The following is a 25,510-nucleotide window of genomic DNA, read 5'->3' on the forward strand; positions in this document are numbered from 1 at the left end:
CCATTTATCAACCAAGAGCTCCAAGTCACTCCCGAATCTCTTAAAACTCGAACTAATCATAAATGAAAGTGGAAAAACATCGTATGAACCTGCTCGAGTTATGACCAAAATAATTATGTGACGTTAATATTCTAGTAATTAAGTAAAGTTCACTCATTATATGTGAATTAATGACGCTCCAAATGGACTCACGACTGATTAAAAGATTAAGGGAAAATTGTAGAGTTTCATCAAAGATACTTTAATTGCTACGGACTAATTAATTTTGAACTAACTCGACGATTCTTCTTCTTTTTTTTTTCCTTTTCACAAACATACTGACCAACACTTAACATACCATCAAATTATCCAAGAAAATAGAAAGTAAAAAAGGAAAAGGTAGCAACAAAGGGATATCTAGCCTCGGGGCGGAGCTATATATTGTTAACGGGTTCGGACGAATTCAGTATCAATAAAAAAAAGTTGTTAAATAATATGTATAAAAATATCTGATTGTGAACTCAATAATTAAAACGAGCTATGGATTTAGTGACAAATTCGGAACAACTCATAAATTTAATTAATTCTTGGCTCTGCCTCTGTCAGACTAGCCTATGATTTACAGTAGGGAACGTAGAGAAGGCTTTAGAGCAGAAAAAACAGCAAACCAGCCTTGCTGAGAAGGATGAATAATATCCCAGAAAAATGAAAGCTGTGGATTTCGACATACGACATATTTCTTCGTCGTTCCCCTCTTGTCTCCGCATGAATACTCACTGCTCGTCCCCATGCAACATGGTTTCAGTGGATTCTCAAAGTTTGATGAATTTCCTAATATTTATATTGAATTGAATCATATACATGTCATGATATGGGAAGGAAAAAAAAAGGAAAGAGAGATTATTATGGTCCAAATCAATAAATAAAAATAATCAAATACATTACAAAACTGCTAAATGGTGCATATTTAAGGTGCAGAATGAAGGGCTAAATTTACGTTTGATTGCTACACTTTAGATGTGAAATCTTCGCTGGCACCCTTTAATTTCTAAAAGAAAAAAAAAAGGAATTCAATTTTTTTTTTGTTTCACTTAAATGTTTTTAACTGATTGTCTTATAAAATAATAAGGAAATAACATTGTATAGCTGTTCTCAAAATAATAGCTGAAAAAATATATATTTTTCTCTTTATATATATTATGTATGTTATATATAAAAATTATACAAATTTTATACACTTTTTGACTACGAATGTAAATAGTTTCTGGCGCATATTAAAAGTGAAAAATTCCCTATAGAATACGGATAGTCAAACTTCTTATACTGCGAAACTCTTTTTTTCTTCTTCTAATTAACGTGGAATTTACAGAGTGACAAAAAGCTGATGTGGTGAGTAACGTGTCATGGCTCAATGTTGGAAATTTATCCTACTAATGATTTGTTTTTATTGAGCAATCACTGCTTATGGTTCAATTGATAAAATTTTTTTTTGTTACTTTACGATTATAGTAGATAACGTCTAGCGATCGTACGTTAAAATTAACTCAAAAACTCATAGTGATCGGCTGCAAGAGTTTAAGTGGTGATATATATTAATGCATAAATTACCTGGATGGCTTTGCTGTATGTTTAAGGCAGACATGAAGGCACTGTAGAGATCAAGAATGACGAAAACTGGTTTACCAGTTTGATTATTGAGCTTCTCTATAGTTTGCTGCAGAATTTCATTGTGAAATCTTGAGAGAGAAGTTGCAGAATCACTGCAATTCTCATAGGAAGAAACAGCAGTCATTCTCGGCAAACATCCTATTGGTTCCATTGCTGTGATGCCTACTTTTGAAACTCCCAATCCATGTATGCGTCTAAGGTTTAATTCAAGTTGACTTATTATTGATTTAGTTAAATCACCCAAGTCCTACACAGAGAAAAAATGTAAATTAAAATGTTTACATTTTAGTTTTATAAGCAATAACTAATTCCAATAAACTTAATGGATTTTTTATAGGATAAGTTTCCAACCGCAAAAATAAAAAAATAAAAAAATAAGGGAGTGTTTTATTCCCAACATGGAACTTTGTGTAAATTTGAATTAGTCAGAGTCCTAAAGCAGTTACCAATCCTAAGTGAGAAACAAAACAAAAAAACATGATAAGGAGTACTAGTTCTACCATTATACTATATTCCTCATGAATCAACAATCTCTGTTTAACATAATCTTGATAAAAAGTGAAAGGTTGATGGGTTCCCAAAACATGTTAGGACCTAGGGGTGTACATGTATCAGGTTGGTTCGGTTTTTATCAACATCAAACTAAATCAACTATATCGGTTTGGATTGGTTCGGTTTTGTCGGGTTTTTCGGATTTTCGTTTTTTTTGTTACATGAATATTATTTCAATAAAGTTTTGATAAGTGAATATATGTTTAGTAAATATGGAAAAAATTGACAAACATATTATTTAATTAAAATATTCTAATGGGAGAATTTTTTTAGTAACACGTGATAGTTATTTTCTTAGTTATCTACCAATAATTTTTCGTTAATTTACTTCTTTCAAGGTTAAACATGAGAGGATCCCAAATATTTCTACATTTTCTAAAGAAAAAATTCACTATAAAGTCTTAAAAATATAAATAAAATTTATATATTTATATGTCGGTTTGGTTCGGTTTTTTTTATTCAATACCAAACCAAGTCAAACCAAATCTAATCGGGTTTTTTAATTGGTTTGGTTTGATTTAGTGCAGTTTTCCGGTTCGGTCTGAATACCCCTATTAGAACCTATACAAATAAAAGAAGAATGAAAAGTGAAAGTTTACTTGTAACTTTTAACTTATACACATTAAACAAAATAATCTAAATCAAGCTTCAGCACAAGGTATAAATGTTTCATATTGAAAACATTTTAGAGTTACTAATTCCCCGGTCAATGTAACATTACGCCGCTACATTTAATAAATTTAATCATCGAATATATGTCTAAACTATCAATTGTTAAATGTCTTAGTAAATTAACACTCCACTAATTAGAATCATATAAGGGTAGATTCTGAAAAATATAATAAATGACTTCTTCTTTTTTAAACGTCAAATACTTCAAAACAAATCCAGTTTACTAAAAGGACTAATATTTGGGACTGAAAACAAATAAATGGAGTATAAAGAAAAATATAGAACAATTTTTCATCAAACAAGTAACGAGATCAAGAGCAAAAAAATTTACTCACACCACCAAGCCAGTAGATGTATCATATCCTTCTCGCACATCCATTTCTATCACTTAACTATGGTTAATTAGGAGTATATATTACCACTTCGATCATTGATTAATTAGCCAAGATAAATCAATACAGTTTGGTGTAAACCAGTAATTAGTATTTACCACAATTAACGTCTAATCAATTTTCTTCCCTAACCAATACATTGTTGCTTCGCCATCAATTATGCAGGATGAAGACACTTGTTAGCTAGCAAAAGCAAGAAAATAAGGCCATATTGATCACCAAACAAGTCTTGATATATAGGTAGGGCCTAGGGGTTAGTTTAACAAACTTACCTTCATATTGTTTCCATTTTTGGTTAAGAAAGTAGCATAATCATTGCCTGCCACAGATACAAGAGCAATGGAGGAACTCATTTCCTCTTTTGTATACACCTCTTCTTCTTGAATTATTAGCTGCTGAAAATAATTTATTTGTGTGGTCATATTTGGTTGGTTAACAAATGTGTTGAATACACCTGTGCCTCCATATGCAAAATTCACTCCAGCTTTTACTGATGATTTCCTATCAGATCCCTTCTTAGTATAAGGTAGAGGTGATCTTATGCCAAGGAATGAAGCTGCATTTAGAAAGTCATAGCAACATGTTTAATTAGCTTACATTATGATATCCCAAAGGAAATAGATGAAATTTTTAAAAAACTCATGGTAATAGTGGAGGACAAGTGAAGAAAATAATTAAAAATAATATTGATAATTTAATATTCGCGTTTAAAAAATTATGTTCTGTAATATATACATAAAATATCCAAGCCTACAAATTAAGGAAGTTTTCTATTAAACTCGGAAAGATCAGAGCATAATGTTTTGAGAATCTTGTGCCCGGAAAAAGTACACTTCAGCTGAATATGAATTAATAATTAAATTCTTTGACATGCATTTTCGAAGTTCATTCATATATTAATCCTAAACTTGAATTATTTTCAAATATAAAAATATATCGCTCTTAGAATATAGTTAATAATAGTATAATGTCACATGAATTGAAATGAAGAGAGTAAATTTAAGGATATATTGTAATAAGAATTTTTTTATCCACAATCATATTTACATCAATTCGGTACATAAATGACATGAGCTATCACTAAAGCTCAGTTAGTTAATATACATTTTCACCTCAATTGATAGTATAAACAAGTAAATTTACTATGGTTTGGTATAATCACTGTGTGGAAAAAAAATGTATTAATTGTCCAAAAGAAAAAGAAAAAAAAGAAGAGAAAAAGGATAATTAGAAGTATCTCTAAATTGATTCTGTTTGATAAGCTTTATTGAGGGAAAAGTACCAATAAAATCAGTGAGAACGAGGCCGTCGGAAAATCTGCCGGAAGGAGAACCAGGGTAAGTGAGGCCATAAGGTTCTTTCCAAGAAGTAGACATTGATTTTGGCCAATTCCCTGTATCTACGTACGAGTCTCCGAAAACAAACAGCTTATGTTTCCCATTGTGTCGTTTGAGTCCAGCATCAACCTTCAGATCAAACATGTCCACTGCAACAAAGTAAAAGAGCAAGACATGCTACAATTATTATGAAGTCCAAACATCAGAAAAAATATGTTAGGGAAAGGTGGGTGCATGGACATGCATATCTAAGGTTTTAAATGTTACATTATCGTGGTTCTAATCGAGAGAGTAACTTCTTAAATGTATATCTAACTGTATATATGCTTATTATGTACTACAAAATTTTGCCGATATTTGCAAACATATATATATATATATATAGTTGGATCCACCTTTGAGTAGTTGCGGATCCAACATAGACTTAATGGTACGTAAGTTCTGAAATGTATATCTAACCGTATATATGCTTAGATGATTAACCTGCCGGAAAAAGGGTCATGTAAGTGAAGATACATAAACACCAGATGAAGCAAGCTTTGTTTTCCATTTGAGTGAATCTGTAAGAACTCAATGGTGCTCCCTGCAAATTAAAGCCAGTCTTTCAATTTTGAGGGGGGGGGGGGGGATGGAAATTTTATTGAGTTGTTAAACGTTAAAGATCATAACATGTAAGGCAACAAGAATAGAATGAGATAAGGATATATGTATAGAGGGTCTTTTATTTGTCATGCTACGTGTAACAAAATTACTAACTTAGCGTGAAACTAGGGTTAATTACATTTCCTAGCTCCCTCGCTGGTTCAAAAACCAAATAGAAGATTTCCATATTTCCTTCATTAGTTAGTCCAACATTTACTTATTTTAGAAAATCACAAGTAAGCTTCTAAACTAACCATATCTTCTTTCTCTGGTCATTCTTTCAAGAAACCTTGATATCTCTATTTACGAGAAAAAATGGGACACTCTAGTCTCTTAAACTAAAATCAAGTCCTCTTTTTTTTTCCCCTTCTTCTTGGTTATGCTTAAACAGGTTCACTATTAAAGAAAAGTTGCAACATTAAGGGTGTGTTTGGTACGAAAGGAAAATATTTTCTAATTTTTTCATATTTGGTTGACTTAAATGTTTTGGAAAATATTTTCCTTATGAACTCATTTTCTTCTAATTGGAGGAAAATGTTTTGCTTATCAAGAGAAGAGAAAGAAAACATTTTCCAAAACTCCTTCTCAACATTCTCACCCTATTCCCCACCCTCTCTAAAGAGTTTTTTTTTTCAAATTTCAATTTTTCTTTCCGTCACCACCCACCCTGCTACCCACCCCACACCCACCACCCAACCCCACCCCACGCCTACCCACCCCACCTCCTCTAAAAAGGTTTTTTTTTTCAAATTTTAATTTTTCTTTCCGTCACCACCCACCCTACTACCCCCTCCCTCTGCAAAAAAATTATTTTTTTTTACCTTTTTTTGTAATTTTAAATTTCTGTTTTTTTGTTTTTCTGCACCACTCACCCCTCCTACCCTGCCAAACCCTACCCCTCCCCCCTCCCCCCGGAATTTTTTTTTTATATATATATTTTCAGTTTAGTTTTTTCTATCTTTCGGTTTACAGGTTCAAAATTTTACAAGTTCCAAAGTTATGAGTTTGGAGGTTTATGTGTTTGGAAGTTTACAGGTTTAGAAATTATAAAGTTTACGGGTTCGAAAGTTCGCGGTTTCGAAAGTTCAGTGGTTCGGAAGTTTGTGAAATTTGTGGGTTCAGAAGGTTATTGGTTTGAAAGTTTATGGCTTCATGTTTATTGTATTTAAATTGTTTATGAATACTCTTGAGAAGTTATTTTCCTTAATTTGCGTACCAAACACCGGAAAATGAATAAGATTATTACTTGTTTTCCAAGAAAATATTTTCTTGTGAAAACATTTTCGTTATACCATAAACACCCTAAGCTGAGTTGGTATTTACAGGGCAGCATTTTAAACGAAATGGAATGAACAAGAAAGAAAAGTAAGTTAATTATTTAAAAGTTTGAACACGAGAATATATATGTGTATAGCAAAGCATCATAATAACAATGTGGGTGTAGGGAATTTAAGCAGCGAAGATAGTCGAAGAAGTTTTAAAACCTCAAAGGCAGATCTAAAATAATTATTGAATGAGAACAAATATCTTATACAAACATATTCTCTGATCCTAAGAGACTAACATCGATCCAAGAACTCCACATACCAATTATAAGTATATGAGTATATAAAATCAAATATTTGTATCTTGACCTATAAAAACATGTCAAGAACTACAGGCAGTTTTGAAGAAAATAACAATGAAGTAGAAGCAAGAGGGAAATAAAAGACGCAAGTCTCTGATCTTCAAACCAACAATGCTTGAAACAAATCCCAGTTCTCTTTTCTGTAAGGGTGGCAATTTGAGCCCAAATTCATTTGACCCGCTTAAGGTTGGGTCGATCATTGACTCGCTCATTTATTGAACTTAGTCCATTTTGATATAGCCATCTAAAGTTAGGCTAATTGTAGTCCAAATTGATCAGTGAGTAACTTTGCTAAAATATCTTTAAATTAATTCTATTTTTTGTTTGATATGTTATATATGATTATAACAAAAGAAAAAAAATATTACTTGATAATTAAACAATTCATAAGAAAATAACACACATTAATTAAAGCTTGATAGAGTTGGACGGGTTGAGTTATGACCCAAATTTTAGCCCATCTTGACCCAACCCATCTAAGCCTAAGTAACTTTTGGGTGAGTCATTGACCTGCCCCGCTCATTTATTGACTCAGCCCATTTTGACCCTTCCAGAACCAGCCCAACTTGCCAATTTGACACCCCTAATTTTTCATATTAGTCGTTAATTAATAATACAAGTGGTTAAAATTTATATACTTCCCAAATATGGACTATCATTTAAACAACTCTAGAAGTGGCTCACTGTGCCAATTCCGCCCAGCAACTATCCTCTTTCTTTTTCGGGTAACAATGATTTTATATGGTGTTTGTGAATATATTTAAGGTAATTTATAATGTTTTATAGTGGTGAACTGTTGTGGCGTTTTATTTTTTACTATTCCTTAGGATTTCTTCTTTTTCTTTTTCTTAATTACAAAATGGGTTCGTTGGATTTATTGATGATTGAGATTTGTTCTTGATGATATTTGGAAGTTATGTTTCAAATTTGAACTCATTTGGAGTACCTTGAAGTATTAAGTCGTATATTAGGTTATTAAAATTCGAAGAACAAATTTCTATTTTTGGGCAATTTGCACTTCAAGCTTATTTGGCATTAAGTGCATGAAAACATTGGTTGCACTTCAAACCTTTTGGCTTTAAGTGCATCTGAAGTGCAATTTTTCACTTCAGACTTATTGTCTTTAAGTGTAGGAAACGTTTTTTGCACTTCAAACCTTTTGGCCTTAAGTGCATCAAAAGTGTAATTTTTCACCTCCTACTTATTGGACTTAAGTGTCGGAAATGTTTGTTGCACTTAAGACCTTTTGGCCTTAAGTGAATCTGAAGTGCAAATTTTCACTTCAGACTTATTGGCCTTAAGTGCATGAAACCATTGGTTGTACTTCAGATCTATTTAACCTTAAGTGCAACTGGAGTGCAATTTGTCACTTCAGGCTTATTGGTCTTAAGTGTAGGAAAACGTTTGTTGCACTTCAGACCTTTTGGCCTTGAGTGCATTTGAAGTGCAATTTTTCATTTTAGACTTATTGACATTAAGTGCATGAAACCATTGGTTGCACTTCAGACCTATTTGGTCTTAAGTGCATCTGAAGTGCACTTTTTTTTCACTTCAGAATATTTTTTTTTAACTTCAGACCTGATAAGTCTGAAATTGGTCGTAAAGTGGGTAAGCTTACAAATTTTTTTGCAAAGTGGATATAGGTTCAATTGTGACCCCAAAATCGGATATAAATGCAAAAACCCCATTAGATTGGGATTTTTTCGTTCGTCAATAATTGTTTTTTTAAAAAAAATTAAGAACTAACAACTCTCTGTGTAGTGGTAAATAATAGGTTATAGTGGGCGTGTTGAGATAGCTTAAGTTCATCAAACTAATTGAAATATCTTTTTTTTTTATAAAGAACTAAAAAGTATTTTTTTCCCAAGAAAGTTGAAGTAATTAATTTATGTACAATCAAAAAGGATATTTTAATATCGGTTTAATATTTATTACTTAATCACAAAGAAAATGGAAGAAAGTTGTTAGGAAGGATCTACAATCTGTTAGAAATGACTAGAGCCCACTTATCTTGGTTTCAAAAAATTTGGAATTTGATATTTACTAATTTAAAATGGAAAATTTTCGTTCCTATACCATATAGGAAATTATATTACTAAATATGTTCATAGTTTGCATATTATCCGCCATGCTAATAGTATTTCTATAAAATATAGACAATTCATTAAATAAGAAATCATTGTAGCTGTAGGCTTCCTTATTTAGACGCGCTAAAATTGGAGAATTAAATATTCTTCCAGATCTTCTACAACGCAAATCACGCACATTAATAATTATTGTCGGTTTCGTTTTAAATTTAGCTACTCTGTTTTTGCGAAACACCCTGTTTCAACTTTTTTTCTGATTTCACAAAAATAAAAAACGACTAAATTTTCTATAATTCTTCTGCAACAAAAATAATTATGTCCAAAATTCCAATTATGCTACAACTGAATGAGAATTGGGATAGCTATGCGAGATTTAGAGAATTTTAGGTCGATGGCATTGTAGTCGATGAAGATGCGAGTTATAGTCTATTGATTTCTACAATAGCACAGCAATTAATGATCGATACATCCGAAAAAATTATAGAAATCAAATACATTGTCACCAAGCATTGTCCTCCAATAGAAATTAGGAACGATATGGGTGTTCGTGTATACATGGAGACGAAAAAGGAAAACAAAAACTTAGGATCATATCCGCTATGTATAATTGTTCGTGATTTCAATATGGAATTGAGTATCACCAATGAGAACACAGCTGTAGGTTTGGCTTGTTAATTTTTCTATCAAATTTTGGTTGTATGTCAATACCCTACACTTTATCTACATTTTAACTACAAATAAACCACATGTCAGAGTAAATCTATATATATCAGTATGGATTCTCATAATATCTACAAAATTTCTACATTTATTCTACAATAACAATACATATCATTTGAAAAATTAATATGAAATACAGAATGTCAATGTTTCTATAAATTATCTACAAAATTTCTACAAACTGTTCATAACAGTATTTATCTTTATTTTTGTGCAGGTTCGTCTGGAACACTAAAGTTACTTGATATGCCAACGTCTCCCGTTATAGAGGAATATGAAAGTATAATAATAACAGATAGTACACCAAGTTTTATTGAAGTCGGACAAGTATACCAAGACAATCAAACAATTGCAACAAGCACACATGCTCTTTAATGGACAATACATTCATACAACGCAAACCTACTGCCATGGTAGTTGGTAGCATGGTTATTCCAAAATATTCTGATCATAAGACAATTTACACACCAAAAGACATACAATTTGGCATGTTGTCTGAACACGGCGTGAATCTAACCTACATGCAAGCTTGGAGAGCAAAGGAAAAGGCTTTACAGTTTTTGAGAGGCCATCCTGCTGACTCCTACAGCAAATTGCCTAGTTATTTGTATATTCTGGAGAAGACTTATCCGGGGTCTGTAGTTAAATTGAAGAAGACGGACGATGACTGCTTCTTGTATGTATTTGTTGCGAATTGTACGTCAATCAGTGGTTGGGAGTATTATAGGCCAGTTGTAGTAGTTGATGGGACCTTCTTAAAGTCAGCATACAGGGGAATAATGCTAACAACTAGTACAATGGATGCAACAGGTATTGAAGTTTTATTGTAGAAATATTGTAGCTTGTATATTTTTTGTAGTACTTGTAAATTTTTTGTCGATATATTGTAAATATATTGTAGAAAAGTTGTAGTTTGTATGTATATATCTTCTTCTGCATTTTTCGTGTAGCCAATTAATTGATTTTTTTCACATAATGTAGGTACCATATTACCATTGGCATATGCTGTTGTTGATTCAGAAAATGACGCATCATGGAAGTGGTTTTTTGAGCAATTCAAACATGCATATGGTGAAAGACCAAATATGTGTGTTGTTTCGGATCGTAATGAGAGTATCTTGAAGGCAACATCTATTGTTTATCCCGATTATTCTTGCATGTGGCATATTTGGACAAATATATGGGCAAAGTTCAAGAAGGGACATCTAAAGTTAAGTGAATTGTACTTTGCCACGACACAGTCATACATGCTTGATGAATTTAATGAAAGGATGTCAAAGATTGAAGAGATTGACCCCCGTGTTAAAGCATATTTATACGATATTGGCTATCATAGATGGTCTCGAGTACATGCTACGGTGAACAGAACTTGGACTATGATATCAAACATTGCAGAGTCGTTGAATGCTGTAACAAAATATGCAAGAGAGCTGCCGATAGTAGAACTATTAGAGTATATGAGGACCCTTCTTGAACGTTGGACGAAGGAAAAGTTATTGAAAGCAAATGGTACATTCACATACCTTGAGTTCAAATTCAACAAAGAGTTGGATAACAACAGAACATTGTCGCACAAGCTTAAAGTAAGATCTGATTATTTATTGCATCAAATTAATTTATACAGGACAATGTAGATAATTTGTAGATATTTTGAATTAAACCGTATATGAATTGTTTTTTTGTTTGTAATGTAATCGTAGGAGAGGGCTTCAACAGACTACATCCATACAGTACTAGATAGTGTGAGGCGCTATATTGTTTGTCTTGAAAACAAGAGATGTAGGCTTCAACAGACTACATCCAGAGGCGGATCCAGAATTTGAGGCTTATGGGTTCCTACCGTAATTTTAAATTAATATGCAATAATAACTGGGTTCACATTTAGATATTTATAAATATTTAATAAATTTTTAATATAAATACAGAGTTTACGCAAGAGTTACTGGGTTCCCGGGAACCCGTATTCCATTCTCTACAGCCGCCCCTCACTACATCCATATAATATAGTTTCTCATATGCCCGGAATGTAAAAATTCCTTTAGGTTAAGTGTCGAAAATGTTAAGTTCAATTGAAACTGTACATTCTAACTACATCCGCACTGCATGCAGTGACAATCTTTATCACAGAATCCTGTAAATTGTCCTAATGATTTTTCGTTCTGTATGTAGAACTGCAGATGATTGGCCTCTATTGTGCTAACGCCCTCGTGTGTTTATTGTGCCTTTGCTTTTAGCTAGGGTTGCTATCTTGTTCCATCTTTCTCGTACTAATACGCGAATGGGTCAAAGGTTCAAAAGCCCATTCCTCCGTAATATAAGGTTAACACGTGTGCTTGGAAGCAAAGCCCGTCTAGCTCAGTTGGTAGAGCGCAAGGCTCTTAACCTTGTGGTCGTGGGTTCGAGCCCCACGGTGGGCGTGGATTTTTTTTATTTTCTGCCTTACATCTCACCACAAAGTGGACCCACCACACAAAACAACTAATGTCAGTTGTGAAAAAAAAAACCACATTTCTTTCGTTCCATCACAACTATTGATGTTCCTTTACCTTAAAGGATGGTCTGAACGAGTAAAATTACATAAAATGCTTTTTGACAAAATAACATGAAGCTGTACAGCAAAGCAAAGGCGGCAGCCGCTGAACTGCCTGAACATCAGCTCAATGGTCCTTAAAGTAAGAACCATGACTGATTATTTCTATTTATCACACGGCTGTCAGGTTTTATCATTTGACTAAACATTATATCGGTGCAATAATAGTTACACAATTTTGCATAGAAAACCAAAGAGCATTCATCCTTCCTCACCGAATTCCTTCGTGAATCTCTCGTGCACCTCAAGATCTGCTTTGCTTACTGTTGGCTTCTGTTTCCATAGTACTCTGTCAAAATCTCTTATGCTGATTGGCGGTGGTGTTATCTGCAAAAATATCAATCAGTAATTGGTAATCAACAAACAACCATACTGCATTAGTTACTTTATAATGGTGTCAATTATTAGCTTGACCCATCATAACGTTGGATATCTATTATAATAGTGTCTCAATCACTTCTCCACTTTGTTTTTCTTTTTTTGTTCAGAAGTTTGGCTTAACAGACTTGAAAAACTATTTTATGCTTGACTTATTGTAATATTTTTGTGAGACGATTGCATCTACAGTGCCAAGTATGACGTAAATTTCAATTGCATATAGTATGAAATTTTTTTTGCAGAGTTAACACATGGCATAGTACGGGGAGCATTATAGAAGGCATGACTACAAGTAGTATCAGAATGTTGCCGTCGTCATATCTGTTAGAAGCAACCTACGTCATTACCTTTGAGGCTAGCCCTTGTGCGGCAAGCTCCTGCATATTAGTCTGAATGGCACCTGGTTGTCTAGGTCCACAAGGCACCCACAACCCATCACGGGTCTTAATGAAAAACTCAGCATCCTGAGTTTTACGTACAGGTTCAAACAAGACTTCATTTACCTGTCATTTAAAGGAAGATGAGAAAAGAGCAACTTCAGCTACCTTTGAGAAGCATTGCTGACCGTATTTCTTTGGAATATTAGACCAGCTAGTATTCAATAAAAACACTTTAAAAAAGTACGATACTTACACATACAGAAATGTCTGAACCTGAAAAACCTTCTGTTTTCCGAGCTAGTTGCTCAAAATCACTTTCTGTCAAGTTGTGAGGGGTGTCTCCTAAATGTACCTGCTCATGAACGTAAATAAGATTAGTATGTCGCAACATCTGAGATCAATGCTCCGAGAGGATTCCTGATATGCTTAAAATATTCCCATGTACCTTGAACATGTGCTGCCTTGCCTTCAAATCTGGTAGGGGGATGTATATTCTTTTGTCAAATCTCCGCCTAATAGCCTGAGGAAAGCTACTCGTTAGACAGGAACGGAGAAATAACTCTAACAAAACATGAAGTTAAGGAGTGTTGATAGACCCTTCTAACCTGGTCTAATGAGTAGGGAGTATTTGTCGCTGCAAGAACAAGAACTTTTTTGTCATCATCGTGCCCTACACCCTAGAAGGCATTGTAGATAGTCAGCATAAAGCAATATGGGAAGTACTTTGCAATTTAGAAGTAAGCAATAGAAGAAAAATAGAAATAGAGATGCATGTAAAAGTTCGCTGCAGGTAATACCAGATTCCCCCAGGAAATTTCCATGAACGGCGTGATGTTGTCCAGGCGTAAGATTTAGCAAAAGGGAAAAAGTAGGAAGGACCTAAAAATCTTTTTGATATATGTCACCACAATTTAAACATAGGGGAACCCCAATGTCAGAACTTATCCTTTCCAGAGACGTATTCTAAAATCTTGCAGTCAATGTTCAACCAACCTGGGGGTTTCCTTTTTTTCCCCTCAATATACCTTTTATTTTATTCTTTAAATATGTCTGATTCTTATTGACTAATGTCCACAAAAGTATTCTGGAAGGGTCCATAACTAATTATTTGAAAATTTTCCTTGTATCATCTTAGATAAACTCATTTTTGCAAGCTCTGAGTGTTGACAGGAATAGAGAGAACTTCAATACTGTAATGAAACGTTCAGAGTAGTTATAGGGTTTAAAATACTGAAAATGCACTGCAAACAAGGCTAGGGAATGATAGAATGAAAAGGCTTTATGTTGCATGATGGCTGAGAAAAGGTCTAAGAACAAACGAGGCTTGAAATTTTTTGAAACTACGCCTATACTCAGACTGAAAAGCATCGGCACGAGGAAAGGAAGCTGAAGGAATTGCTTCTTTGTAATTGTAGTCTAAGCCAAAGGAAGCACCAAAACTCTGAGATCTCTTAACTCCGGCACAATTGCTTAAAAACTCTGAACTTCATACCAAAAAATAAAAAATAAAAAAAATAAAAAGACTCGAAGCCCTATCCTATTGAATAAATTTGTTCTCAAATCCCAAACCAAACTACGATATAATGTCTAATATCTAACAACTTTGCCTATGTAACTCCAAGCAAAAAATCTATGACTAGTTTGCTTAGGAATAAATTCTGGCAGTAGCTAAATAGTTGAAAATAAGAACTCAAAGAATCAAGAAAGCAGTTGCGATATATCCTCAGAACAGAAATTACCTGCATCTGTACAAGAAGCTCAGTTTTGATACGTCTCGATGCTTCACTCTCACTACCCTCACCTCTTTGGCCACATAAGGAATCAATTTCGTCTATGAATACAATTGAAGGAGAACTTTCTCGGGCCATTTGGAATAGATTTGACACAAGTTTTTCACTTTCACCCATCCACTTTGAGACAAGGTCTGACGAAGAAACACTGCATAGCCGAAAAAGGACAATTTCATATGCATGGTATTTGTTTTTTAAAGCAGTCAAATATACTAGGTTGAATAAAACATTGATTCCTAGTCTCTCTAACTCTTCCTCGCCTAGGCAGTGTGTCTTTGCATGCTGAGCATGGGAGACTGATGAAGGGGAAATGGATAACAAGCAAATGTTTTCACTTTTTATGTCCTTACATTTACTTTCATTCAATGTTTTTGCATCTAACGATCATGGACACTAATATATATATTGGTAAAGTTGTCTCCATAGACCTATAAGTCACAGGTTCGAGTGGCGGAAGCAACCACAAATGCTTGCATGAGGGTAGGTTGTCTACATCATACCCTTGGGGTGCGGTCCTTCCCTGTACCCTGCATGAATGCGGGATGCTTTGTGCATCGGGCTGTCCTGTGGACACTAGTACATACACAACGCATTCCCACTAATTGGAACTGAAAGCATATCTTTCTCCAAAGGTAGAGTTCCAAAGTGATGCAACGGCAAATGGATAAGGAGATGTGGTGAATAAAATATATCATTTGCCATTAATAGAATGCAGAAGAATCTGAATCTCGCGCACCAGTTTCATCGCGTTACCTGAAAAAGGTAGAATCAGCTTCTGTAGCAACAGCTTTTGCTAGGTATGACTTTCCTGTTCCAGGCGGGCCATATAACAAAAAGGCTCTCCACGGTCGACGCTTGCCTGATAAGAAAATGCACAATGAAACAGGAATGTTAACTCAAGAAGCTATGAACATAAAGGACTTCTATGTATATTTTCATACAGTTCTTGACCTCTCGTAAGGAAGTGGCATGACTCTTGAAGTTGCAATCTAAAAACCTTCATTAGAATCTCCAACTAAATACCATAATGGACTCATGGTTAGTGTTTATAACCTTTTTGTTTGGTTACTTTTAGTAGTGTAAAGCTTTGTTTGATAAGGCTTTTAATAGTGTCACTTATTATGAAGCCAATCATAAGTTAGTCGCTTTCTTTCTTGTGAGGATCATCTATCCCGTGAATCAAATGTAATCTTGGTATTTGTCATCCGATTATTCCAGTTAATTAGCCGATAAAGTAATTCTTATCAGACATGATATTATGAGGCAAGTAGTTACTAGTAGGTCACACAAATTCCTTCACTACAGAGACCAAGCAATTATGTCAATTAGTGTTTCACCAACAGAACATTCACTTCCAATTTCAAAGCAATAACCATTGTTTAGGGAAGAAATTACAGCGATAAAAAATTAAGAATTGCAGTTAGAGCCAGAGGAATGATATCACATTTTAAACCTTAGTTCACTTATTTATATCAATCTTGAAACTAATTTATGTACAGAAACACAGGAAAAAAGGGGAGGACTAACCAGTGAAAAACTGAGGAAACTTAACCGGCAGTATAACAGCCTCCTGCAATGCCTGCTTGGCACTCTCAAGCCCTGCTACGTCGTTCCACTTCACATTAGGCTTTTCCCTTATAATAGCGGAATTAAGTCCAGCTCTTAACTTTACATTCTCTGCATCATCACCCTCTGCTCCTCCATTCTTTGGCTTTGACTTTGCACGTGATGCAACAGCAGCATCTCCATTGGATGCTGGTGGCCCGCCTCCTCCCTCATCTAGCACAGCACGAATCTCTTCAGCCCTCCTCAAATACTCCACAAATTTCTGTGTAATCGCTTCCTTAATCTTGGGATTCTTCTCATACTTCAAATGTGTTTTAAAATACTCCAAAGCATTCATATACAGCGAGAACGCCTTTGCATAATTTCCAGCATTATCTTCCTCAACTGCTTGCTTCACATAAGCTACTGCCTGCTCCTTGAAATTGCTATACATCTTTTATTCACAAACTCTCATGCAAAATTCAAAGCTTGAAACTTTTGACCAAAAAACCCGAACCCACGAGCAACAAACTATATCTCAACCCTCCCAACTACTTTTCAAGATTATGATTTCCTGTTCACCAAAAACCAGTCAGTAAAAGCCAAGTTACTATGTTTAACTACTTTTTCAAAAACAACAACCATTATTGCATATGATCAAAACCAAAGAAACTCAGTTCACAAAATATCTATGTATTTCAATAAAACAACATATATAACTTAATTGGATCAATCAACAATTCTAGTTTGAAATTTGATATCAAGCTCAAACCTTTAAAGTCCTGTTCACCAAAAACCACTCAAACAGAAGCCAATTTCTTATCTATTTAACTATTTCTTCAAAATAAAAACCACCCCTTCTGCATCTGATCAAAAAATAACAAAACCCAGTTCAGAATTACCTGAAAATTTCATGAAAACGACATATATAACTTGATCGGATTAAATAGAGTTATACTTTATATGATCAATAAGTAATATATATGCAAAGGCAAATCCAAAACCAACTATGAAAAGGGTAATTGAAATTGAGGGTAAAGAAATAAAACAAACCTTTGAAATAGCAAATTGCAGCTCCAATTGAAAAAAAGAAAAATATGTGTAGGATTCAGCTTTTCAGCGGACGCGTTAAAGTTTGGAAAATTCAGAGAAGGAATAGTTATTAAATTGAGAGTTTGGAATCGGGATTTGGTGGTGTCCAACTTCCAAATTCCAGCAAAGGCACTCTGGCAATTCCTCCTCCTTTCCTTTTTTTTTTTTTTTTTTTTTTGGGTTTTCTCCTTATATACTGTTTCTTTTTATTTTTAGTTTCCTTGCGGTTTCGTCGTAAAAATAAAGGAAAGAAAGTTTCCTTGCTAATTAATTTGATTGAAAATATTTAAAAAAAAATTAAAAAGTTCTATTTTGAAATAAGATATAAATACTTGTATGATTATAAGTTATTTTATTAAGAGTAAAAAATTAAAATTATTTTTAAATATCAAAATTATTATTTTATTCTACAAATTAAAAAAGATCTCGTACATTGAGATGAAAGAAAGTAATTTTTTTCATTACTCTTTTTTTTTTTCCTAACCAATTTTAGATTATGATCAATAGGAAATTGGTTTGTTACATCATTCTTTAAATCATTAGTTGGATTACAACATCCAACTTTCTTTAATCATAGTTTTGAAATTGGTCCACATAATTGTCATTTTTGCATGCATGAAACAAATATCAATTCTGATTTACGTATTTCAATAATTAAGAATGCAAGTGGAGAGATAAATAACCTTTTATTTGGACCCACTAATATTTCTATAATAGTATTTGTTTCTTCATTAACTGCTCAATTTTACTTTTCATTATTATACGTTGGGTTCATTCACACAATCACACTCTGTTGATAACTTTGCGTTTTTGTCCTTACCGTTAAGAAAACTATATAAGTGAAACGAGTAAATCCATGTATGAAACATTTTGAGGAAAAAGTTCTAAAATATTTTTTGACTATATTTTGAAATTACCTTCCGTTACCTAATGCTGATTGAGATTAGACCCAAAGTATAAGAAAAGATAAAAGTTAGTTCGAATATTTTTGACCCCTTTTTTTGATTGTACGACATGCGCTAATTAAATTGTGACACGTGTCATAACTCAAGGAAAAAAAATATAGTTTATATCCCAATTGATAATATTTAAATGAATAAAAATAAATCAGAAACAAATCCTCCTCACCTCCCCACTTATCTCTTATACTAATATTTCAATTAAAGATTGAGTCAAAGGAGAATTCAGCTTTAATGTCACGGTCTATGAAAATTTCTAATGATTCCTTTTCTTTCTTCGACGTAGGCATACATGCATCGATAGGGAATCCGAAGAAGAGCTAGAAAAAGGCTTTTCCACCCCATCGTCCCCTTCCCATCTCCACTATTCTTTTATCTTCGATTAACCGCAGAGTACCCTCTTAAAATACCCCTTTTCCCATTCTTTAAGAAAATCCCGAATTTCTTTAATTTTATTTTGATTGATATCTGAAATGGGTTATCTATCTTGCACCAGTTAAGTTATAGTAGAAGTGTCAATGATTCCTCCTCTAATACCTCAACAACAATAGCAGATAGAACCCACAGAAAAACTCCATTGATTCCCTTATTCTGCCACTGTCATGTTCATATAAATGAAGCACCCCGACTTCATTAATTTCTTTCTTTTTCAACTTGAAGTAGAATCTAAACTATTTCACTGGCCGAAATTTCAAGCAAAACTCCATTTCCGACCAGCAAAAGATGATAAAGAAAAGGATTTTGTTGATAATTGTTGGTAGTGTGTCAAAAGACTTTTTACATGTGGCATTACTTTAAAAGATTGTTTGACAAATGGCCTTACTAAGCCAAGTGATATTTCGCATGAGATATTCTGGCATCTTGCATGAAGAAAATTTGACAAGTAAGCACAACACTTATCTTGTGCAGAAGCTTTCCATAGGCCTATATATAACCATAATTAGCCATCATTCTTCCATCATCCAAAAACCAAGAAGAGCTCATCATTAGTAATCATTAGCAAAAGAAGAAATTCTTCTATCTTCTTTCTCTCCTATACGTTCTTCTCCTTCTAATTTCTTCTTTTATAATATTTTAATTGACATAAGATATTAGTTGCTCTTTCTCTTCCAACTTGGTGGATTTATTATTAATATTTGCTGATTCATGTATCCTCTTAAATAAAGGTAGGCCTGTTTAATCCTGAGTAAATATTTCACATTGCTGAAATAGTTTTTAGGACAGTTCCTAGCACGACTCAAGCCAATTGGTGTATTTTCGCTCAAATAATATTATTGTTATTCTTTTCACGTGTTGTTTTCCTACAATCTAAGAAACTATGGCAAGTAATACCACTACAAAAATTTATGATGGTGCTACTAATTTAGGTATTGTCTCCGCTGCTACTATTTCAGTTGTCCTGTCAGATATTTATGGTATTGCAAATACGTTATTGCATCCACAACTTTGACAAATAGACATGGTTACATATCTAATGCTAATATTAAAACCTTCAAGAAAAATACACCTCAATGCAAGAGAAGAGTTGGGATAAATGATAATCTCACTAAGTCAAAATTAAATTTGACTAAAGCGGATAATATAGTTGTTGCCATCATTTTCCAATTAAATAGTGTGACCAATGTGAGAGATTGGTTGATAGACTTTGGTGCTACTAGGCACATTTTGTGATGACCCAAAAGGTCATCACTTATGTTGCAAGTGAATTTAGTGTTCCGAGGCCTAAAAAACCTCCATTTTACCCCACCTTGATTTACGTACGTGGTCTGGACCTATATCCGTAAAGCCTTCTATGTAAAAATATGAGAAATAGAAATTTTAGAGTTAAAAAAATTGATTATGGTTGACTTTGGTCAACATTCTTAGCAAACGAACCCGGATCCGTGTTCCGACGATCCTGGGAGGTCCGCAGTAAAATATGGGACTTGGGCGTATGCTTAAAAATGAATTCCGAGGTCCCAAGCCCGAGAAATGAATTTTTAAAAGAAATTATTTTCTGAAAAATATAAAGATTTTTAAAAGTGAAATGTTATGTGAAACCTGTGGTATCGGGCCCGTATTATGGTTCCAGAGCCCGGTACAAGTTCGATATGATTTATATATGTTGTCTGTAAAGTTTGGTGAATAACGGAGTTTATTTGACGTGAGTTGGACTTCCGGTTGGAGAGTTATGAACTTTGAGAGTTCTTGATTAAAATGTTGAGGTTTAATTTATGATTTTTCATATTATTTTGATGATGTGATCGCACGAGTAGGTCCATACGATGTTTTTGACGTTGTGTGTATATTTGTTTTGGAGCCCCGAGGGCTCGGGTGAGTTTCGGGGTGTCTTAGGCTTAAACATGGCTATTGTAGGTTCAGAAAAAAAAACTGCAGCTCTCTGAACCTGCTAGTGCGATCCGCACTGGTGGTTGTGCGGCCGTAGTGGATCTTGTGCGGTCCGCACAGGTTCACTAGTGACCGTGCGGCCACAGTTAATTTTGTGCGGTCTGCACAGGGAGTTTGAGAGGCTGTGCGGCCGCAGTTGATTTTGTGCGGTCTGCATTGGGAGTCTGAGAGGCTGTGCGGCCGCAGTTGATTTTGTGCGGTCAGCACAGGGGGTTTGAGATGAGTATATTAAGATGGGATTTTCAGTTATTTTTCATTTTTCAAAATCCCAAAAACATAAGAGGCGATTTTTCAAACAACCTTTCTTCTCTAAAACGTTGGTAAGTGATTTCTAACTCATTTTCTTCACTCCTTAACATCTTTTAACATGATTTCAACTCAAAACTAATGATTTTCATAGGGAAAATTGGGTGTTTTGGGTAGAACCTAGGTTTTTCAAAAATTGGGGATTTGGACCTCGATTTGAGGTCCGATTTCAAAATAAATTATATATTTGAGTTCGTGGGGGAATGGGTAATCGGGTTTTGGTTCTAACCCCGGGTTTTGACCATGTGGGCTTGGAGGCGATTTTTGACTTTTTGGGTAAAACTTTGAAAAATTCATTTTCATGCATTCAAATTGATTCATTTAACATTTATTGATGTAATTAAGTAACTTGTGACTAGATACGAGCGAATCAGTGGTGGAATGAAGGGGTAAAGCTATAGTTGAATCGTGAATTGTGTTCGTGGCATCGAGGTAATGTTTGGTCTAACCTTAGCTTAAGGGATTAGGTGTTGTGTCTTATTTGCTACATGTTAATTATAGAGTACGACGTATAAACATGGTGACGAGTATCTATACGTTGGTGTCAAGCATGCCCGTGAGTCTGTATTATAATTGTTATGACTCCATTGTGGTTTATTGCGCTTCATACGTTATTATCACCATTGTTCCCTTGTCGGGATGTTTGTTTTGATAGTATTGTTCCCTTGTTGAGATGTTGTTGAAATATCATTGTTCCCTTGCCGGGAAGTTGTTATATTGCTCTTGTTCCCTTGCCTAGATTCCTTGTGATTATTGTTGGTTTGTAAATTGGAGCGGGTGGTACGCCTACTAGAAGATATAATGAAATGGAAGTGGGTGGTACGCCTACCATAAGATATAATAAAATGGGAGCGGGTGGTACGCCTACCACAAGATATTATGAAATGGGAGCGGGTGGTACGCCTACTATAAGATATAATAAAATAGGAGTGAGTGGTACACCTACCACAAGATATAATAAAATGTGAGCAGGTAGTATGCCTACGACAAGATAAATGAAATGGGAGCGGGTGGTACGCCTACCACGAGATAAATGAAATGGAGTGGGTGGCACGCCTGCCACGAGATAAATAAAATGGGAGCGGGTCGCAAGCCTTCCACGAGATACAGGAAATGGGATAGGTTGCACGCCTGCAACAAGATGTGAAAAGAAAGTGAAATCTGCCTTTATTTTCCTTATTCTTGTTAGTGGTTGGATTTTGATTCCTTTATAGTTCTCTTGATATTCTGTTTTACCTGTTTTCCCTGAAGCATTTTCCCCTTCCATCTTTATTTATGTATTCTGCTTTACAATCCACTGTATATTATATAACTGCACAGGTTTATTTAGTAGTCTGGTCCTAGCCTCGTCACTACTTCGCCGAGGTTAGGCTAGACACTTACCAACACATGGGGTCGGTTGTGCTGATACTACACTCTGCACTATGTGCAGATCCCGAAACAGCTTTTGGACCGTAGTGTGGAGGCTACCTTCAGTCAACGCGGAGATCCAAGGTAGACCTGCAGGCGTCCGCAGGCCCTGACGTCTCCTCTATTCCTATTTCCTATTTTATTTTTCTTTTATCCAGAAACAGTGTATTGTCATTTTCTTTAGATTTTGTATGTAGTAATCTCTTAGACAGTCTGTGACACCAGGTTTTGGGTGGTTAAGGCTTAAGTATTTGTAATAGATGCATTTTTCATAAATTTTATTGTTGTCTTCCGCTTAAATTGAATTTTCGCTGTTACCACGTTATCTTCTTATAATTGTTAAAAAGAAATAATTGGTTAATGAAGTAATTAGATTAAAGGTTTGGCTTCCTATCTCACATTAGTAGGCGCTATCACGATTCCCGAGGATGGGAAATTCGGGTCGTGACAAGTTGGTATCAGAGCTCTAAGTTACATGGGTCTCACAGTTCACAAACAAGCTTAGTAGAGTCTGAGGGATCGGTACGGAGACGTCTGTGTTTATCCCCAGAAGCTACAGAGTTAGGAAGAACTTCACATTTATTATTTCCTATCGTGCAGTTTGGTTCCTCAATGCTAATTGAATTTCTACTCTATTCTTTTGTATATGATGAGAACACGTGCTTCCTCATCCACTGACTAGCAGCCCGATCCCCAGTAGCACCTTCCACGAGGGGCAGAGGGCGAGGCCGAGGCCGTGCTAGAGGCCGAGGTAGGGGCAGAGCTCAGCCCCGAGCAACAGCACCAGCGGCGGAGCCTCAGGTTGATTTTGATGATGAGGTTCCGACCCCAGCAGTTCCGGTGGGCCCAGCTCAGGTCCCAGAGGGGTTTATTGTTACCCAAGTTCTTCAGGATGCTCTGGTCCATTTAGTGGGCCTCATGGAGAGTGTCGCCCGAGCAGGCTAGCTTCTTGAAGCACCAACCATCTCTCAGGCTGGAGGAGGAGCCTAGACTCCTACTACTCGCACTCCGGAGCAGGTAGCTCCCCAGATTTAGACTCTTGCGGTTCAGCCAGTTGGAGCAATTCAGTCGGGTGTGGTAGCTTAGACCGGTGATGGAGCAGCTATGTCTGCCGATGCTTTGTGGAGGCTGGATAGGTTCACCAAGCTCTTCACTACTACTTTTAGCGGTGCATCTATTGAGGATCCCCAGGATTATCTAGACAGCTGCCACGAGGTTCTCAGGAACATGGGGATAGTTGAGACCAATGGGGTCGATTTTGCTACTTTTCGCTTGTCTGGATTTGCCAAGACTTGGTGGAGGGATTTCTGTTTGGCTAGACCAGCCGGATCGCTAGCTTTGACTTGGGAGTAGTTTACTCAGCTATTTCTAGAGAAATTTCTCCCCATCACTCACCAAGAGTCCTATCGGAGGCAGTTTGAGCGTCTCCAGCAAGGTTCTATGACTGTTACCCAATATGAGACCAAATTCATCGACCTAGCTCATCATGCTCTTGTCATACTTCCCACCGAGAGAGAGAGAGAGAGAGAGAGGGTGAGGAGGTTCATTGATGGACTTATTCAGCCGATTCGTCTTCAGATTGCTAGGGAGACTGGGAGTGAGATATCTTTCTAGGAGGCGGCCAATGTGGCCTAGAGAGTTGAGATGGTTCTATCATAGGGAGGTGGTTATGGGTCGGACAAGAGGCCCGCGAAGATGTTTCAGGATTTGCGGCAACATTATTGGTGGCGGAGAATGAAGAAGGATATCATTGCATATGTGGCTCGGTGTTTGAATTGTCAGCAGGTCAAGTATGAGCATCAGAGGCCTGGTGGTTTGTTCTGGAAGATTGAGATTCCTGAGTGGAAGTATGAGCGGATCACTATGGATTTCATTGTTGGACTCCCACAGACTCAGAGGAAGTTCGATGCAGTATCGGTTATTGTTGATAGGCTGACCAAGTCAGCGCATTTCATTCCTGTGGCACTTTCCTATTCTTCCGAGAGGTTAGCTGAGATCTATATCCGGGAGATTGTTCGTCTTCATGGTGTGCCTGAGTTTATCATCTCAGATCAAGGTACGCAATTTACCTCCTATTTCTGGAGAGCAGTTCAGCGAGAGTTGGGCACGCGGGTTGAGTTAAGCACAACATTTCATCCTCAGACGGACGGGCAGTCCGAGCGGACTATTCGGATTTTGGAGGATATGCTCCGAGCTTGTATCATTGACTTTGGAGGCTCGTGGTATTAGTTTTTGCCTTTAGCAGAGTTTTCCTACAATAACAGCTACCAGTCGAGTATTCAGATGGCTCCGTATAAGGCTTTATATGGTTGGCGGTGTCGGTCTCCGATTGGATGGTTTGAGCCGGGAGAGGCTCGATTGTTGGGTACGGATCTGGTTTAGGATGCCTTGGACAAGGTCAAGATTATTCAGGATAGGCTTCGTACAGCTCAGTCCAGACAAAAGAGTTATGCCGACCGCAAGTTTCGAGATTTGGCATTCATGGTCGGTGAAAGGGTATTGCTTCGAGTGTCGCCTATGAAGGGCGTGATGAGATATGGGAAGAAGGTCAAGCTTAGCCCTAAGTTCATTGGCCCGTTTTAGATTCTTGATCGAGTGGGAGAGGTGGCTTATAGACTTGCGTTGCCGCCAAGCTTATCAGCCGTGCATCCAGTGTTTCATGTGTCCATGCTTCGGAAGTATCCCGGCGATCCCTCCCACATATTAGATTTTAGCACTGTCCAGTTGGATAAGGACTTGTCTTATGAGGAGGAGCCGGTAGCTATTCTAGACTGGCAGGTTCGTCAATTGAGATCGAAGAGTTTTCCTTCTGTTCGTATTCATTGGAGAGGTCAGCCTCCTGAGGCATCGACCTAGGAGTCTGAGTTCGATATGCGGAGCCGTTATCCCCATCTTTTTCCTGACTCAGGTACTTCCTTCTTATGTCCGTTCGAGGACGAACGATTGTTTTAGAGGTGGAGAATGTGATGACCCAAAAGGTCATCACTTGTGTTGCA

At 35.9% G+C, this 25,510-nt stretch overlaps 3 protein-coding genes and 1 non-coding gene across 7 annotated transcripts; 2 read left to right on the top strand and 2 right to left on the bottom strand.

Moving 5' to 3' along the window:
- Positions 1-448: 448 nt before the first annotated feature.
- Positions 449-5,215, bottom strand: LOC107789499 (GDSL esterase/lipase At5g03610-like). 2 transcript variants are annotated; one of them, XM_016611323.2, is made up of 5 exons: positions 5,084-5,215; positions 4,546-4,749; positions 3,536-3,819; positions 1,588-1,894; positions 449-810 (listed from the first exon to the last, which is right to left on the bottom strand). In XM_016611323.2, the coding sequence occupies exons 1-5, from the start codon at positions 5,148-5,150 to the stop codon at positions 599-601; spliced, it is 1,074 nt and encodes a 357-aa protein (XP_016466809.1). In that variant the 5' UTR covers positions 5,151-5,215; the 3' UTR covers positions 449-598. The 2 variants fall into 2 exon arrangements, with proteins under 2 accessions (XP_016466809.1, XP_016466810.1); XM_016611324.2 differs by having other exon boundaries at positions 5,060-5,180.
- Positions 5,216-10,086: 4,871 nt separating this feature from the next.
- LOC142165767 (uncharacterized) lies at positions 10,087-11,499 on the top strand. Its single transcript, XM_075224138.1, has 3 exons — positions 10,087-10,486; positions 10,658-11,259; positions 11,377-11,499. The coding sequence occupies exons 1-3, from the start codon at positions 10,087-10,089 to the stop codon at positions 11,497-11,499; spliced, it is 1,125 nt and encodes a 374-aa protein (XP_075080239.1).
- A 521-nt stretch (positions 11,500-12,020) lies between these two features.
- TRNAK-CUU (transfer RNA lysine (anticodon CUU)) lies at positions 12,021-12,093 on the top strand. The gene has a single exon. It is a non-coding gene; the product is annotated as a tRNA-Lys (tRNA).
- Positions 12,094-12,164: 71 nt separating this feature from the next.
- Positions 12,165-17,614, bottom strand: LOC107789501 (protein SUPPRESSOR OF K(+) TRANSPORT GROWTH DEFECT 1). 3 transcript variants are annotated; one of them, XM_016611326.2, is made up of 10 exons: positions 17,413-17,548; positions 17,132-17,261; positions 16,342-16,933; positions 15,568-15,673; positions 14,764-14,962; positions 13,630-13,701; positions 13,470-13,544; positions 13,278-13,376; positions 12,992-13,147; positions 12,165-12,593 (listed from the first exon to the last, which is right to left on the bottom strand). In XM_016611326.2, exons 3-10 carry the CDS (start codon positions 16,811-16,813, stop codon positions 12,468-12,470), a joined length of 1,305 nt encoding a protein of 434 aa, XP_016466812.1. In that variant the 5' UTR covers positions 16,814-16,933; positions 17,132-17,261; positions 17,413-17,548; the 3' UTR covers positions 12,165-12,467. The 3 variants fall into 3 exon arrangements, with proteins under 3 accessions (XP_016466812.1, XP_016466811.1, XP_016466814.1); XM_016611325.2 differs by lacking the exon at positions 17,132-17,261 and having other exon boundaries at positions 17,413-17,614; XM_016611328.2 differs by lacking the exons at positions 17,132-17,261; positions 17,413-17,548 and adding an exon at positions 17,262-17,399.
- Positions 17,615-25,510: the final 7,896 nt, after the last annotated feature.

Source organism: Nicotiana tabacum, chromosome 11 (genome assembly GCF_000715075.1).
Source record: "Nicotiana tabacum cultivar K326 chromosome 11, ASM71507v2, whole genome shotgun sequence".
NCBI lineage: Eukaryota > Viridiplantae > Streptophyta > Magnoliopsida > Solanales > Solanaceae > Nicotiana > Nicotiana tabacum.

What these genes read in the sequence shown, in the direction of transcription:
- LOC107789499 (XM_016611323.2), bottom strand. Translation starts at nt 5,150, where the DNA reads ATGGAAAACAAAGCTTGCTTCATCTGGTGTTTATGTATCTTCACTTAC. An exon ending in CATGACCCTTTTTCCGGCAG is followed by an intron (nt 4,750 to 5,083) that starts GTTAATCATCTA and finishes ACTTTGTTGCAG; the next exon opens with TGGACATGTTTGATCTGAAG. An exon ending in CGTTCTCACTGATTTTATTG is followed by an intron (nt 3,820 to 4,545) that starts GTACTTTTCCCT and finishes TTCTAAATGCAG; the next exon opens with CTTCATTCCTTGGCATAAGA.
- LOC142165767 (XM_075224138.1), top strand. Translation starts at nt 10,087, where the DNA reads ATGGTAGTTGGTAGCATGGTTATTCCAAAATATTCTGATCATAAGACA. An exon ending in TAGTACAATGGATGCAACAG is followed by an intron (nt 10,487 to 10,657) that starts GTATTGAAGTTT and finishes CACATAATGTAG; the next exon opens with GTACCATATTACCATTGGCA. An exon ending in CATTGTCGCACAAGCTTAAA is followed by an intron (nt 11,260 to 11,376) that starts GTAAGATCTGAT and finishes ATGTAATCGTAG; the next exon opens with GAGAGGGCTTCAACAGACTA.
- LOC107789501 (XM_016611325.2), bottom strand. Translation starts at nt 16,813, where the DNA reads ATGTATAGCAATTTCAAGGAGCAGGCAGTAGCTTATGTGAAGCAAGCA. An exon ending in GTTTCCTCAGTTTTTCACTG is followed by an intron (nt 15,674 to 16,341) that starts GTTAGTCCTCCC and finishes TTTTCTTATCAG; the next exon opens with GCAAGCGTCGACCGTGGAGA. An exon ending in AGCTTCTTGTACAGATGCAG is followed by an intron (nt 13,702 to 14,763) that starts GTAATTTCTGTT and finishes AATGCCTTCTAG; the next exon opens with GGTGTAGGGCACGATGATGA.